Genomic DNA, 17,230 nt, shown 5'->3' with positions numbered 1-17,230 from the left:
AAGAAAAAATGATTCTACTTCTGCATCAGATTGAGAGCATAGGCATGGCCAGAAGGACAGGCGTGGGCCTGACAAGCAGACAGAGAAGATGGCTCCATTCAACCAGCAGTCTGCAGCCATGCCTTACCAGGGTGGCCCAGACAGGATCTGAAAGCTCTGCAAAGCTCAGACTTGATTTGTGGGTGTGATGGGATTAGCAACCTTCCATTTCTTATCACCCCAAGAAAAATAAGTTGATAGAATATTCATACATTTAAGAAATTTTTTCCTGATGATTGGGAAAATGAGACATGAAGAGACTTTAAGATTTAACTAGTCGATTAATACTAAGCAAGAGAGGACCCCAAGTTCAATGGAAACAAATGCAATGGTGCTTGAGGAACAGGACACAGAAAGTCACACCTATCAGCAAGTTGTCCAAATTCTCATCTATTTGTCAGATCTTTGAAGACATATTTACCCAAAGGCTATTATTGTTACAACTTCATTTCTCAAATGTTTTGTCTTTTATGAAAATGGACATATTAAGACACAATAAAATATTTTAAAGTTGGAAATTTACGAAACACTAAACTTATTGAGTGTCCACTGTGGGAATAATTATTTTATTTTTCAGGTTGCAGAAGATGAGGGGCAAAGCTCACAAAAGTTACCTGAATCATTAAAAACTACTAAGTTTGAGAACTTTTTAAAAAGTTATCAAAATGGGAAGATAATAACTTAATAGACCCTTAAGCTATAGAAGAGAACAAAACAAAGCTTAAGAACTGGATGATAAAATTATATCTGAAAGCACATCGAACACATTAAAACAAACAGAAAAGAGGAAAAATATATTGTTCTTAGAGGTGAAATCCAGTTATAAATGACTGTCATTTTCATCAAACTGCACTGTTCAATTCGACAACATTCAAACAAAAACCCCATGACTAAAAGAGCTTCAACACTCCTTTGATTATGGCTGCTGAGGAATTTATCCTGCATGTTGGGAACATATGAACAACATTCAGGGGACCCAGAACATCAACAAACACAAAGCTGCTTCTCCAAATTGCACTTATTGGTCTTGAATTCAGCTGAGCAGGGGTCTGGGGAACTTGAAGCTTGCCCCAGCTAGGGTAGGGAGGAATCTGACGACAGAGGGCAGGTGGCTACAAATAAAATTTTCCAAGTTTCTCCTCAATGCCAAATATCTACTGACAATTAAACTGCAGACGAAACTTCTGAACCATTTCCAAGAATTCGTATGATAAAGGATAATCATTACAGTTTACACACACTCAGTTTTCTTACAGCAATTATTCTGGAAAGAACATATGGCATTAATAAACTGAGTAAGTGGTGAATTCCAGAATGCCAGATGAAATTATTTTCTCTTGCTTCACAACCAGTTACACTCATGGACTACAAATGACATCAATGAAAAACTGTTAGTGTTTTGGCAATACATTAAGTAAAAACCAATATTCTGGCCTAACCCTTATCTAGAGCTATTATTTCTGGACTTCCTAAAAACTTTCTCGTCAAATAATTTATTATAACTAAGAAGACTTGTGTGAGGACTTGCACACTTCAGCCAAGTGAAGCGGCAAACTTCCTCTTCAACCCTGCAGAATAAACCCTTTTCCTCCACTTCCTCAGGAGCTCTGAAGAAAGTGGCATTTTTTTGTACATCGTAAGTTCCAAGTCAAACATCCTCCGCTCTTTATTGTGCTGACACATGTGTTCCCACTTGCAGCTCTTGCTTTGGTGAGCGAGTCTCATTTTCGATCAGAGAGATCTCCAGCACAGGCAAGAGGAGCTGAAAGGCATCCTGGATGTAGGAGGCACTGTTGGATGCCTGGCAGGATCGAATAAACAAGACAGAGAAAAAGATCAGTTACTTAAGGTGAAAATACATTACAGAAAAACGAACGAACAAGTAATTGCATAATCTTGCTGAATTAATGGTGTGTCAAATAAAAGCACAGACTTGACCACTTCAATAAACTCTATATAAAGGGAGAAGGATCTAGCTCTTAAGACAATGTGACTGAAAAAGAGTATTAGTAATTTTTTTGACTTGTCTTTAACAAATGGTTAGCTACTCTAGCATCCTGCTTGAACTTGGCATTCAAAGCTTATGTATTCTTCCCTTGAACTGGACAGATCCTGTTACAGAATTGTAGGCAGTGGGACGCTTTCAAAAGGCATTGGAACCTGTTTTGATGGATTCAACGCAATCAATGGAAACAAGACAGTTGCTTTTAACATAAACAAGGAGCCCTCATTTCAAAGACAGTACAGTATGTAGAACTATGCAGTGTAATACACATCTTTATAAAAAGCATTATGAAACCACTATGCTTGGAGTTTGCCAAATGTCAATTGTATCTAATAAGCTCTAACTTTTCAGAAGAATGACCAGATATTAAGATAAGAATGTGTAATTTCAAAGGCAAGAGTGTTTCAAATCTGCTATTAATAGCCATTAACTGAAAGTAACAAAAAGGAATTCCTATCAAGCAATATTACTGCTTGGACTTATCAACAAGCATTCCCATTTAAACTTCAACGGGACAACTGGTAGTAAGTTTCCCAGTCAAAAAACATCTCAAAAAATCATCAAGCTAAATGTGTATTTTGTGCTTCAAAATGAGATTTCCGAGAGAGTAAATGCCTGATCCCCAGTCACACACCAACCAGGGAAAACTCAGGACAGGATGAGGCTCCTGGTTTATAAATTTTGTTCAACATTCCCACTCTGTCATCTACTAAATCATAAACATTTATTTTAGAAATTGTTCAAATAATCAAAAGAGTTTCTCTATTCAGGGAAAATTATGCTGTTAAAGAATCAAAAGTTAAGGTGTTTCTTTAATGTTAACTTTTAAGTAACTTTAAATGAGATGAGCAAGTAGTTCAAAAAATATTTTTAAAAAAATCAATATATTTTCTGTTCCCAAGACTTACATAAGTGCATTTTAAACAAACCATCAAAAGCCTAATCTGTCTGCACAACAAATTTACCAGATAGAGTTCTTAAAACATGGAATACAGAGAGCATCAAACTGGAAAGAAAATAATTTTTTTCAAAAAGGTTCACAGGAGGCAAAGGAAATGAATAGACATTTTCCAAAAGGACGAATTCAAATGGCTAACAGACATATGAAAAGATGATCAGACTCTCTAGCTGTCAGGGAGATGCAAATGAAAACCACACTGAGGTTCCACCTAACTCCAGTGAGGCTGGCCTACATTCAGAACTCTACTAACAATACCTGCTGGCATGGCTGTGGGGAGAAAGGTACCTCCCTCCACTGCTGGTGTAGGTGTAGGCTAGTACAACCACTGTGTAAATCAGTATGGAGAGTGCATGGAAAAATGCAAATAAACCTGACATTGGACCCAGCTATGCCGTTCCTAGAAATAAACCCAAATGAAATGAAAACTGCATATGAGAAAGGGATCTGTAATCCTACATTTACAGCAGCACAATCTCTAGTAGCAAAGGCATGGAAGCAACCCAGCTGCCCATCCAAAGAGGAGTGGTTAAAGAAATTGTGGTACATCTACTCCATGGAATATTATTCAGTCATTAAAAACAATGAAATTATTCACTCTGCAACCAAATGATCCTAACTAGAGACATTATGCTCAGTGAAATAAGTCAATCCCAAAAGAACAAAAATCATATGTTCTCTCTGATAAGGCAAATTTAATTCAAGTTATAAGATCAATAACCCTTTCAATAGGAACTATGTTTGCTGCAACCCATGGGTTTGATAGTTTTTTATTTTCATTCTTCAAAATAGTTTTTCTCTTATTAAAGTATTCACTGACTCATAGATCACATAGTAGCATCATTTTCTCCAAGAAGCTTTTGTGTTTTTTCTTTTTTTTTGAAAATAATGCTCCTTTATTTAGTAACTGACATGCTGTGTTTTTTTTTTTTAATTATTTTTTTAATTTTGACAATCCTTACAAATTTAATTGGGGTAAAAAAGTGTTTTCTTTTTCATTTCTTCGTTGGCACATTGGTGATTCAGTAGCATGTTACTTAACTTCATGGTGCTGTAAATCTTTTGTTTTATCTTTATTCCTGTTGTTGATTTTGCCTCATGGCTTCTCATTTAAGGGAATATACAGTAACTGTGTAATAGAGACTGTCATATCAAGTTGTGAAGATACAATGCAGTATGCATCTCTACTTCCACATCAAAGATGGACTTCATTGAAGCTGTTGGATATAGCTTGACAATAGGATGCTGGACTGTCTGACTTAAATAACAATGATGGACTTACGACTGTTTATATAGTACCATACTATTATAATAAAATGGGGGAATTAAGTTGGGGAGTACAGAATTAAGGAAGTGGGAGAAATCCCACAGCCTATGGAACTGTACCATAAAATTAAAAATAAAATAAAGAAAAATTTTTCAAAGAAAGGTTCTAGGAGATATTTTATGAAAAAGCTAGACATGGATTTCAAATTTTCTGCACTAAAACAAACTTATCCCTTCACTCCATTTGCCATGAACTTTCTCAGGTATTCCTGTAGGATCGATCATCTGACACCTCCTCTTCCATGAACTGGAAATCATCCATCCTTAAATCTAACAGACTGACCAGAGTTACAGAAACACAGTGATTTCTTTGCCAAAACAAAGCAAGATTTCTTGGCAAAGAAATGACAGACTGTTTCGTAAAGCATCTTTGCATAAACCTTGGTCCTTCAGGAAGCAGCGCTTGCCTCTTTGTAATTCTTAGCACTTCCTGTTTACCAGCTGGTCTCAGAAGGTGTTTCACTACTAAGAACTGTCCATTAAGCTGTCAAGGGCTATGACTAAGTAAAAACAGCCTCCTGCTGCTTGCATTGCACTGCACTCTGCAACTTCAACTTTATGCTTTGTAAACAAGGAGCAGGAAACACATTAAATATATAACACTTTGGTAATAAATGTACTACACTGCTAATGTACCAATATGGTGAAGAAAAATTTAAAACATCAAAGACCGAAGACACAAAGATAATGTTCACTAATATCCAATGCCTTAGGAATCAAAGAAGTAAAAACATTTTGGACTGACCTCTAGAAACACTGCGGTGATTAATGGGTTAAGGACATCTGCCTTTTCTTTGACCTACAACAAAAGATACAGTATTACTTCAATGCGGCAGAGTGAGAAGCAGAGTGAGAAGCACCTCACTTTGACAAACACACACACAAAGGCCCATGAACAACAGCATAGATGTCCCAAGAGATGTGAAATATTATAAACTTCTTATCTTTCTGTGTCATCCAAATTGAGAGTGCACTGTTTTATTATACTTTTTATTATTTACAAAAAGTATCCTCACTTTATACAAGAAATGGAAAATGTACACCCAAACGCAAAACATTAGAATAATTTCAAACAAAATATGTAGTTATAGAACAGGTATTCAAAAATGCAACAGTTTTTAAGATGGATTATTTACATTTCTGCAATTCCAAATTAAAAAAAAAATTTTTTAGCTGTAGCGACAGCTTTCCCCCACAATAGTTGGTGACTATATAATAAAATCACTGCCATAATCTAAATAAGCATCTGCTCTTCAAAACCAGAGTTGGAAGTCAAAATTGAGGCTTTTATTTTTTCAACTCCTGCATGGAGAGAAAGCATGTACATCAGATACCAGATGAGCGACTTGTATCTGTAAAAAACAATGCTTATCAGTCAAAACTAAAATGACATTCCTACTGAAGTGTGGTTTTTCCTCTTTTCACTTTTTGAACTTTTAATGGAGCATTGAGCCTGGGCTGTGAAGTGTAAAAATACGTTATATTGGACCTCCACTGGCATAGCGGGCAGTGCCAGCTTACGCACACAGCTTTACGTTCCAGCTGTTCCACTTCTGATCCAGCTCCCTAATGCATCTGGGAAAGTATGAGAAGACAACCTAAGTATCTGGGTACCTGTACCCATGGAGGAGACTCAGGTAAAGCTCCTGACTCTGAGGTAGCCCAGGCCTTGGCTGCTCCAGCAAGAAGGGGACTAAAGCAATAGAAGATTCCTCTCACTGTCCCTCCCTCTCTGTAGCTGCCTTCCAAAAAAATAAGTCTTTAAAAATCATGCTACTGCACAAATTTAAAAATGAAAAAAAAAGAGAAGCTGGGAAGGATGGAAGGAAGCATTATTATAGTCTTAGTATCTAGAAACTATATGAAATGTGTTTGCTTTACATTAGCAAGAAAAAAGAAAATAACAATCTAATTCATCAATATTTTTTAAATGAGAAAGAACCTGATAGATATTTCTTCAAAGATGCTATATAAAAAACCAAGAAGCTCTGAAAAAGATCTTCAATACCATTAGCCATCAGAGAAATGCACATCAATGCCACAAGAAGACACTTCTTTTATATCCAGCAGGACGGTTAAAAAAGGCAGGTAACAATAAGTGTTGAAAAAGATGTTAGAAAGCCAGAACATTCATTTATTGCCATTAAGAAAATCAACTGCTGGGCCCGGCACGGTGGCCTAGTGGTTAAAGCCCTAACCTTACACACATCAGGATCCCATGTGGGCACCGGTACATATCCCGGCAGCCCCACATCTCATCCAGTTCCTTACCTGTGGATTGGGAAAGTAGTCAAGGATGGCCCAAACCCTTGGGACCCTGCACCCAAGTGGGAGACCCAGAAGAAGCTCCTGGCTTTGAACTGGCTTAGCTCCAGCCATTGCAGCCACTTGGGGAATGAACCAGTGGACAGATCTTCCTCTCTGTCTCTCCTTCTCTATGTATAACTGACCTTCCAATAAAACAAACAAATAAATAAATAAATCTTAAAAAAAAAAAAAACAACTAAAGAAAATCAACTGCTTTGGAAAGCAATTTGGCAGTTCCTTGATGATCCATATCACTCACATAGCACAGCATTCCACCCCTGGCTATCTACCCAAGAGAAATAAAAGTTCACATTCAGACAAACCTCAAACACATATGTTCATGGCAACATTATTCACCATGACCAAAAAGTAGGTTCAATAAACTGAAGAAGATATAAGCGACATGTGACAAATATCTGAAAAATGTAATATTATTTGACAATTTAAAAAGTAGTATTATATATGGCACAACATGCATAAATCTCAAAAATATTATGCTAAGTAAATGTCTTAATTATAAGATATAGTCAAAGTAAGCAAATCTACAGAGGCTAAAATAGACTAGTGCTTAATACTGGAGGAGTATGGAACAGAAGGAAATGAGAACTAACCACTATGTCATAAGAATTTTGGAAAGATAGTAAAGCTATTCTAAAATTTTACTATATTAGGTAATGGTTATAGATATTAATAAAAACACTACACACTATCCAATTGTACACTAGAAATCAGAGAATTTTATTGAATGCTACCTATGGCTTAACAAACCTGTTTTAAAAACAAACAAACATTTGGACATTTGCCCAGTAAGAGGCGTTACTTCTCACCCCAGCAGTTGTAAGGCAGGTGGTGAACTCCTTAGACAGAGAAGACATCTCTTTACACAACATAACTGTCATCCTAGAAAAGGAGGGAGAAAAGTTAGGATAAGCTATATTTAACCACAGTTAGAAGAAAACTAATCACTCCTGGAAATAATATGCGAATGAATGAAGTTATCTTTTTATAAAAAAGATTTACATATTTATTTGAAAGGCAGAGTTACAGAAGGAGGGAGAATAAGAGATCGAACAATCTTCCATCCATTGGTTAACTCTCCAAAAGGCCAGAGCTGGGTCTATACAAAGCCAGCAGCTTCTTTCAGGTATCCCACATGGATGCAGGGTCCCCAAGTATTTGGTGCTTCCTCCACTGCTTGTCCAAGCATATTAGCAGAGAACTGGATTGAAGCGGAGCAGCTGGGACTTGAACTGGTGCCCACACAGGATGCTAGCGCTACAAACAATGGCTTTACTTGCTATGCCACAACACTCGGCCCAGGAAGATTTCAAAGGAAGAAAATATGTTAACTAAATCAGTTACCTACTGTATTTAAGGGACCATGTTACAGAAGGGAGCTCACTCTTTCAAAAAGCATTTTTCTATACAAATCTCAAGAAAGTACTAAGTTTTCAAGTTAAAGGTAATAATTAAAATGCATTTTAAGGAGATAAAAGTACCTAATGTTTACATTTCACTTACATGGTTTAAATATGTATTCATCCACACATTCTGCAGTATTTGCGTCTTTTTTATGTGCCTGGAACTACTCTAAGCACTGAAGATGTCAAACAAAGTCTCAGTTTCCATGGATTCTAACCGGCTAATTAAGGAGGAGACACCATACACCACACACTTACCCACCCTATAGTATAGGTGTATGTATAGATGTTCACACAGCACACAGGTATGGTGATATGAACTAAGAAACTAAATAGCAATTAGAGAATGGTGGGCAATGTTATCTCAAACTGTGTGGCAAAGAAAGGCAGCCCTGAAAAGGTAGCAGCTAAGAACTGAACTCACTGAGGGAGTGTGCTACAACTAGTACAGCATTCCATGCAACAGGATTAGCCACTTTTCCATACAACAGGCTGTTGTGCAGTTGTGTGTCTTTTCTCCTAATGAGCCTTCAGAACACAGAACACATTTAGAACTTGGATTTAGATTTGCATTTAACTCTTGAGCTGTACAACATGAAAGATATTCTTTAATTTTGGGTCTTCTCTTTCTTTAAAGCTATGCTTAGTTTAAGGATAGTTGTAAAAATTAGAAATGATACATGTAAACATTTCAGCATGGTGTGTGACATTTAAGCAGCACTCAATAATGAATTACTGCTTACAGCTGAGACTCTGGGGCCTGTGCTATAGCGTCGCAGGCTAAGCTACTGCTTGCAACACAAGCATCCCATCCTGAAGGCTGGTTTGAGTCCACACTGCTCTACTTCCAATCCAGCTCCTGCTAATGCACCTGGAAAAGCGGCAGAAGACAGTCTGAGTGTCTGGGCCCCCACCACCCATGTGGGAGACGGGAATGGAGTTTAAGGACCCTGGCTTCAGCCTGGCCCAGTCTTGGCTATCGTATCCATTGGGCAGTGAACCTCCTTGCCTTTCAAATAAATAAGCTTTGAGAATAAAAAGCAAAAAACTTAGGTTCTTAACATTATTTTCTATTTTCACTCATGCCAAATTCCATTCTTTTTAATATCACTAGTCCACAAGTTTATAAAGTAGTTTTCAAAGCACAAGCTCATTAATTAAAGGGCAAATATATGTATACTTACCATGGCTTAAAGAAAAGAAAAACACCCCAACCAATCAAGCTCATAATATGTGAGTGGGTCCACAGAACAGCATCTTGTTGAGAGAGAACTTTCTACAACTTGAGAAATAAGTTGAGAAAAACCTTTCAGCAACCTGCCTCATTTAGAGGGCAACTGATTACACTTACTGGGAAAGAGTTCGGCTCCTTTCTATGGCTGTCACTTCCTGCTTCTGGCTATGTAGGACTAAAGCTGCTGTCTTGTGGAACAGTTCAATTGAACAGGAAGTTAATTCGGCTAGGCTTCGGATCGCAAATGCATGGATATCCTGGATAAAATAAAACAAAGGATTAGTTTTTGCAGGGTAGAAATAGTACCATCTTGTTTCTCTGAAGGTTTCAAGCATCCTTAGTATTTAAAAGATTTATCTTGTTTTTTTTTTTTTAAGGACTTTTTATTGGACAGATTTACAGAAGAAGAGACAGAGAGAAAAATCTTCCATCCACTGGTTCACTACCTAAGTGGCCACAATGGCCAGAGCTGAGCTGAGCTGAGCTGAAGCCAGGAGCAAGGAGCCTCCTCTAGGTCTTCCACGTGGTTACAGGGTCCCAAGGCCTTGGGCCATCCTCTTCTGCTTTCCTGGGTCACAAGCAGGGAGCTAGAAGCAAAGTGGAGCAGCCGTGATACAAACTGGCACCCCCATGGGATCCTGGCGCATGCAATGTAAGGACTTTAGCCACTAGGCTACTATACCAGGCCACCCCAAAAATCATCTTTTATTTGAAAGGCAGAGTTACAAAGAGAAGAGAGACAGATCCCTCATCTCATGGCTCACTCCCCACATGACCACAATGGCCAGACCTGGGCTGGTTCAAAGCCAGGAGCCAGGAGCTTCCTCCTGGTTTCCCATGTGAATGTAAGGGTGACTTCCGCCATCCTCTGCTGCTTTCCCAGGTACCTTAGCAGGATTTATTACCACAAGTAAAGCAGCTAGGACTCGAACTGGCATTCATATGAGCTGCCAGTGCCACACAGGACAGCTTAGCTTGTTACTCCATGCCGCTCAAGTATTTTAAAAGTACTAGAAGCTCACAACTATGCTTAAATAAACATTCTCTCCCTTTTCCACAGAAGTAATATAACTTTACAGATGGGCCTATGGCTGACCCCTGAAGTCAGGTGTGATCATATGACTAAGATTTAAGCAAACAACCTAAAAACAAAGTTTCTGGTGACAGCCTCTAGAAACTTCTTCATGACGTTATATGCACGTTTTACCTTTTTCTTCACTCTTCCCTTTATCCTGCAGTCTGGAACTAGCAAGTCGTACAGCGGACAAAGGTTCAAATTATAGATAGCATTGCAGCAAAACAGAAGGAGCCCAGATCCTTGATTATAATACTCACTTCTCAAGCTTATCTTTAAGGGAAAGCAAACAAACAAAAAAACTTAGTTGCTTTGGTTACCTCTATTGAATTTTTCTTAACTTGCTCAACAGTTTCTGTTTCCAACCGTTTTTCTTCTTCTTCTTTCTCTGTTAAAGGTTTGGTCTGAGATGTCCTGATCCATTCACAAGCAGTATTTCTTGCCTAAGAAAGAAAGTATTATTGTCTACCAAAAACTGAATTCAGCCCACCAAGATTACTGTTCACCTGCTAAGAAGCCACTGCCTGTGCTCTTTTTCTCAGCTTAGGGGAACTAGCATTTCAGGCCTAATCTTACCAATAAGAATTCTATTCCCCTTCAAATTCCCTAATTTACCGGCTTTCTTTTTAGCTGTCCCAGAACTCACATACAATGCAATAAATAAATCTTTGCATATAACCTGAGAATCACGAATATGTGCATGCCTACAAAACTGCAATCCAGATCAAGCCAGGAGATATTCCCATCACCACCAGCAGGCCTTTTTCAGGCCCCTTCCTATTCACTATTGTTCAAACCATGCCCTCCTCTCCCCTTGTCCAAAGACACTTAGCTGCCCTTTAGCACTAGGCTACCACGCCAGGCCCTTTCCCCCCATTAAATCCATTACCAACCTGGTTAATTTTAATTCACATATTTCTCCAACCTTCCCCCTCTTCTCTATTACCAGCATTTGAGTTCAGATTTTCTTCATAACTGGTCTCCTTGCTTCAACTATAGCTCATTTACAATTAATCTTCATCTTCTATAAATTGACCAATCATTTGTCGCAAGTCAAGAGGTAATCGTTCCTCTTGTTGCTGGTGGGTCATCAGCTGCGTTACGCTCCTTGACATGACTGAACCAGTCTCCAAGACCTACGCTCTCATCTTTCAGGCCAATCGCATCTCCTTTTCCACTTTACAGTATGGTAACAAGGATCTGTAACTCTCTGCCCGTTCTTCGGGCAGACATCTCCTCTAGGTAAATCAAAGGCCTTTCAAGGACAGTAAGTACCAACAAAACCCTTCTGTACTCCTATAATACCTTGGGCACCTTTTAAATCTAGTACTTACCAGACTACACTGAGAGTCACTGCATGTCTCTCTCATCTAAACTCTATTACACAGCAAGACCCTGGATAGCCATTCATCCTTTGCAGGGGTCTTTCCCTGTAACGTAGGGTCTCTCACAAAAACCTTTAAGAATTAACTGACTCTGATTTAATCTCTCAGATTCAGAACACACAAAAGAATGAAGTAAGTATTTAAAGGCTCAGAAGCAGAAGAAACACAAAGCATTTTCAGCAAACTGATACACTCGGCAAGGCCAGGGTACAGGCATTTAACAATTCATCTTTTATTGCAAATACGTACTGAACACGGTGCTAAGTGCTGGGGATTCAGTGAGTAACACAAATGAGGAACCTAGTCTTCCTTATTCTAACAAGGAAACTCAATTAATGAGCCAACAAACACACATGTATGTAAAAAATAAAGTGGGGAAGTGTAGAACATGGACTGAGTGTTTAGGAAAGATCTCTGAGGGTTTGACTTGGGCTGAAATCTGTAGGTTCTCAGCCAGCCAGCCATTACAAACACGTAAACAAAGAAAAAACAGAAAAATAGCTTGGTGTCAACTGAGAAACAGAACAGAGGCCAGTATGAAAAGAATATGTCTTTGCAGTTCCTTTGAAGAAATAAAATGACAGAAAAAACTAAGGATTGATTTATCTGCAATTAATGTTTAAAAGTGAACATCAAAATGAGGACAGTAATGAATTACAAATCAATGAGCAGAAGTAGAAAGCTATGAAATCATACTGGTTAACAAATGACCAAAAAAAGGCAAAAAATGAAGGAGAAGAAATGCTCTGGACTTGAACAGAATGAGTGCTAACGGATGAATACAGAGGGAATGGTGGGGCTAGAAAAGTCATTTTGCAACACTCACAATAAAGACTAATATAGCAAGAATCATGAAAGCTCCTAAGTTTAGGAGAGAAATTATGATGATATTAATGAAAAATTATGAGGATATTTATATGATCTTAAAGTATCTCCTCATAGTAAACTGATCAGTAGCATAGAAAAATAAATCTTGGCTGAACAGAGAGAAGCCAGACAACACATCAGTAAGAGCACCATCACTTGGAGTATCTTAGCTAGGAATTCATATGAGATATCTTCAAGACAAACCCCACGTAAGGAATATATATTTTTTTTCTATAAAGAGAAGGAAGGAACTTTCTTTTCAAAAATGTTAATGTCATAAAAAAAAAAGCTAAGGAACTATTACAGGTTATAGGAGTACAATTCATAATCATGTGCTAAGTTGCACATTAGAGAAAAAAAACTCGATATGAAGGACATCATTGCATCAACTGACAAAAAACTGAAATAGAGAATGCATAACAGATTAAATAAAAGCATGGAATTAATGTCAAATTTTCTGAAGCTAACAACTACAATGTGGTTATGTAGGAATATTTTCATATCCTTAACAGATATACAGTGAAATATTTAAGAATAAAAAAACTATGCTTTCTACATCTCTAAAGCAATTACAAGAAGGTAATGTGTGTATGTGTGTGTGTCCATCCATGTGTATGCACTTGCCTAAGAGTCAGACACGCACACACGGAGAGAATCTACAGACGCTTGGATGGAGAGATGACTGCGCTAACTACATAATGGCTGTCAGGACTCCCTGACCAGGAAGTAACATATACCTGCTGCTGACTGGTCCTGAAAGGTTTCCTAGGACTGGAAGTCACGGCTGTGGAGGCAGAAAGCAGCCTATGCTCCAGGGAACAGTGTCCTATAAGACACTTGGAAATATGCTACATAAGCACTATGCTAGAAATGGGACCTCCCTACCTACTCTGGACTCTGGCTGAAGTCCTTCCATGTTCCAGATGTACAAAGATAGCTCAGAAGTCATCACTGAAAACCAACGCCTCAGCCAAGTGCTTACTACCTGAACCACTGGGCTCAGCAAACAGCCACCTCCAGCTCTCCCTTGGGCAGAGGTCATATCTCCTCACTTCTGAACCACTGGCAGCCATAAGAACAATGAGATCGTAACAGAGCCATGACCACTGGTATTACAGAGAATGATTAGCTTTCAGACAAGCCAAGGATTCTAAACAGAAACAGGTAAAGACAGCACACATATAAAGAACAGATGTGTGTTCAACATACTAACCCATGGGAACAAGAGGTGGGTAGAACGTGGAAACTTTTGTGTATACCTAGAACATGCTCACAATTGTGGTGACACTTATATTAGGAACGGAAGAACTGACAATCTTCTGCTCTTTATCCAATACATCTTTACAAGTAAAATAATGAAAATTACCAAGAAGTAGTAACTTACCCGGGCAACTTTCTCTGGTTTGGAGGAGACGTGCAGCTGGGAAAATAGCTCTGTTATCTCTTTGGTAAAATCTTCATCCCCTAAAAAACCAAGTCCTATTGTAAGACATTCCAGAAAGATTGTGAGGATCATAAGAAGGAGGCTAAGGAGGAGGAGGAAAGTAGCAGTACCTAGAGGACGTTGCTTCATGCTTACAAAATTCATATATACACACGCGAGGACTTCAAATTGCTCAGGGAAAATTTTCATTATCTTTTAATTCTACATTTCCATGAACTTTCCTGAGATACTGCCATAGCGTAATGAATATTTGCCATGGATTTGCAAAAATAAAAGCCTTAACTCATTTTAGAGATGAACATAAAGGACTTTAAAAGGTTATGTAACTTCTCCAAGATCTCCTAGCAAAGAATAGAACCAGATGTTGGCACTCCCTGCCCCTGTGCAAGTGTTGTACAGTGCACGTCAGAAGCACGGATGGAGAAGTGGTGCAAGCATGTACATAAGTGGGAACAGGAAACTTAAGTACAAGTTAGTCAGGAGACTAGACTTTCAGGCAGGGAAAACAAGTATAAATATTCAGAGGTGAAAACATGGCAAGAAGTTTAGTAAGGTGACAGTATGTACTATAAAAGGGCAAAGAGGGGTTAATAAAAATACAAAGAGCATAATAAACCATGATGAGGAATTCAAACTTTATAAAGAGGAAGTGCAGAATAATGTTTAGGTGGAAACAGAAGTGATAAATTTAAATTTTGCAAAGATCATTTAGCTACTGAATGAGGAATAAATCAGAAAAGAAAAAGGGAGTCAGGAAGGCTGAGGTAATAATCCAATATCCAGCTAAGAAATACTTGTGGAAAATGAAAATGCATTACAGAACACTGGAATTATGATAAAGAAACTGCTAGAATTAGGCTGACAATAAAGAACATACACTTGACAACCATACAAGCACACAGATGAGTTAAGATAATCCGCGTTCAGGGTGGCATGGCCGTAGACAAGTTAAGATAATCAAGGAGCAAGTTCATGGCACCAGATATCTTGAATGGGAAGCCAACTCCGGAGGGATGTTAGACTACTTTGCAACCCAAAATCTGAGGCCCTGTTTCCTATGGGACAGGGATTAAAGAGTTAAGCTGCCACGATAGCCCCGTCTAGGGGTGCTAGTCCAAGTGACTGCTCTGTTTCCCTGCTACTTCCCAGCTACGCAGTGACCCAGGGAGGGCAGCAGCTGGCCCAAATACATGGACTTTGTTATCCCTGTGAGAGACCCAGATGTAGTTCCTGGACCAGCCTGCTGCCGCTGTTGGGAAGGGAGCCAGCAGATGCAGTTCTCCGTTGCTATGCTTTTCAAATAAATACATAAGTAAACTAAAAAAAATTACGGACTTCCTACAGAGACATAAAATGATTAGATTTTTAGTTTTTGTAAAGATTTTATTTATTTATTTTTATTGCAAAATCAGATATAGAGAGAAGATCTTCTGACCATTGATTCACTTCCCAAGCAGCCACAACGGCTGGACTGAGCTGATCTGAAACCAGGAGCCGGGAGCTTCTTCTGGGTCTCCCACTTGGGTGTAGGGTCCCAAGGCCTTGGGCCATCCTCTGTTGCTTTCTCAGGCCACAAGCAGGGAGCTGGATGGGAAGTGTGACTGCCAGGATTAGAACCGGCACCCATATGGGATCCCAGCTCATTCAATGCTAGGACTGTAGCCTAGGCCACCGCACCAGGCCCCACCTTACATGTCTTGACCAAAGATGTGGTCAGGGATTGTGGGGGTAAGAAGGCATGAGTAAATTATCTAAGAATACAAAAGTTCACAGGATGAGGCAGGAGTCTGATAGATCAGTTCTCTAACTGCAAACACGGTAAGAGTTACAGTGCAAAAGGCTGATTGTCTACATCACCTAGTGAAGCAATGCTGCTCTGAATTCTGGAAGAAAATTGTCACACACACAAAAAAAATAGTGAAATGAACAAAAAACTAACTTACTTCCTGGGCAACACACTGCACACAAACACACTGCACTTGCCTCCCACTGTCCGAGCACACACACACACACACACACAGTTTCTATATTACCTTTTTTCTCTTCTTCCTCTTCCTCACAAAACTCTGCTAGGGAAAATGCTTCTTTGAGTTTCTCTAACTCAAGCTTCAGAGTCTGTAATTCTTCTCCATGCAGAGAATTAAGGATAGATTTCACCTACACGGATTTAAGATAATTAAAAGTCTAAAGTGAACAAAGTACTGATCAAATTAAAGTCAGAAGTATGAGTTCGTCAGTCAACAGAAGCTATTCCTTAGAATATTAACACAAGAGGCTAGCTTTTATAAAAAAAAAAAAAAAAAAGGAGTGGGGAGAGAATTTGTGCTTCCCAAAGTAAGTTATAAGTGTACCAAAATGTGTTAGCACGTAGAAATCAAGGGAGAGATGTGGACTGTGGCATAGCTGCAGTACAAGATCCCATCTGGGCATGGGTCCCAGTCCTAGCTGCTCCTCTTCCGACCCAGCTCCCTGATCATGGCCTGGGAAAGCAGCAGAAGATGGGAGACCAGAAACTCCCGGCTTTGGATCAGCCCGGTTCTTGCTGTTGTAGTCATTTGGTGAGTGAAATAGCGAATAGAAGTTCTCTGTTAGCTTTCAAACAAATAAATCAACCTTAAAAAAATAAGATAAAAAAATAAAGGGTAAATAGTCCTGAATCAATTAAAAGCTAATAATGTGTCTTAAAAAAACAAAAGATTTACTTATTTATTTAAAAGGCAAAGTTAGAGAGAGACAGAGCTCTCCCAGCTCTTGGCACACTTCCCAACTGGCTGCAACAGCCCAGGGCTAGTCCTAACGCCAGGACCTTCTTCGGTCTCTCCCACACGGGTGCAGGGGCCCAAGGAATTGGGGCATCTTCCGCTGCTTCTCCGGACACATCAGCAGGCAGCTGGATTAGAAGTGGAGCAGCCAGGAGTTCAGTTAGCACCCATATGAGATCTGGCACTGCAGGCAGTGGCTCTAACTGCTACATCACAACACCAGCCCCAATTTGTCTTATTTTTAACTTCAGACAAGTGCTAAACTCATTTTATTCCTTTTTAACAATTAATTCAAACATTAGGGTTATTTTTTTGTTTGTTCCAGGGTGGTATTTCCCAAGCCTCAAGCCTTCATAGGAGACATATTTCATCTTCCAAATAAATATACAGAAAAGGAACTATGCAGC

The 17,230-nt window shown here is 38.9% G+C and overlaps 1 protein-coding gene across 3 annotated transcripts in view; it reads right to left on the bottom strand.

The window, feature by feature from the left end:
* Nucleotides 1–236: 236 nt before the first annotated feature.
* The window catches only part of FAM114A2 (family with sequence similarity 114 member A2), a 30,007-nt gene continuing 13,013 nt past the window's right edge, over nucleotides 237–17,230 (bottom strand). For all 3 annotated transcript variants that reach the window (XM_040993739.1, XM_040993648.1, XM_040993824.1), the window contains exons 8-14: nucleotides 16,095–16,218; nucleotides 14,002–14,081; nucleotides 10,686–10,808; nucleotides 9,408–9,547; nucleotides 7,463–7,535; nucleotides 5,074–5,127; nucleotides 237–1,840 (exon numbers count right to left, since the gene is read on the bottom strand). In XM_040993739.1, coding sequence (XP_040849673.1) covers nucleotides 1,706–1,840; nucleotides 5,074–5,127; nucleotides 7,463–7,535; nucleotides 9,408–9,547; nucleotides 10,686–10,808; nucleotides 14,002–14,081; nucleotides 16,095–16,218 — 729 coding nt within the window. In that variant the 3' untranslated portion in view covers nucleotides 237–1,705. The remainder of the gene's footprint in view (nucleotides 1,841–5,073; nucleotides 5,128–7,462; nucleotides 7,536–9,407; nucleotides 9,548–10,685; nucleotides 10,809–14,001; nucleotides 14,082–16,094; nucleotides 16,219–17,230) is intronic.

The sequence above is a fragment of the Ochotona curzoniae genome, unplaced genomic scaffold (assembly GCF_017591425.1).
Source record: "Ochotona curzoniae isolate NIBS_2020 unplaced genomic scaffold, NIBS_Ocur_1.0 contig_1, whole genome shotgun sequence".
In the NCBI taxonomy this organism is placed as follows: Eukaryota; Metazoa; Chordata; class Mammalia; order Lagomorpha; family Ochotonidae; genus Ochotona; species Ochotona curzoniae.
This window is presented reverse-complemented; position numbering and strand designations above follow the sequence as displayed.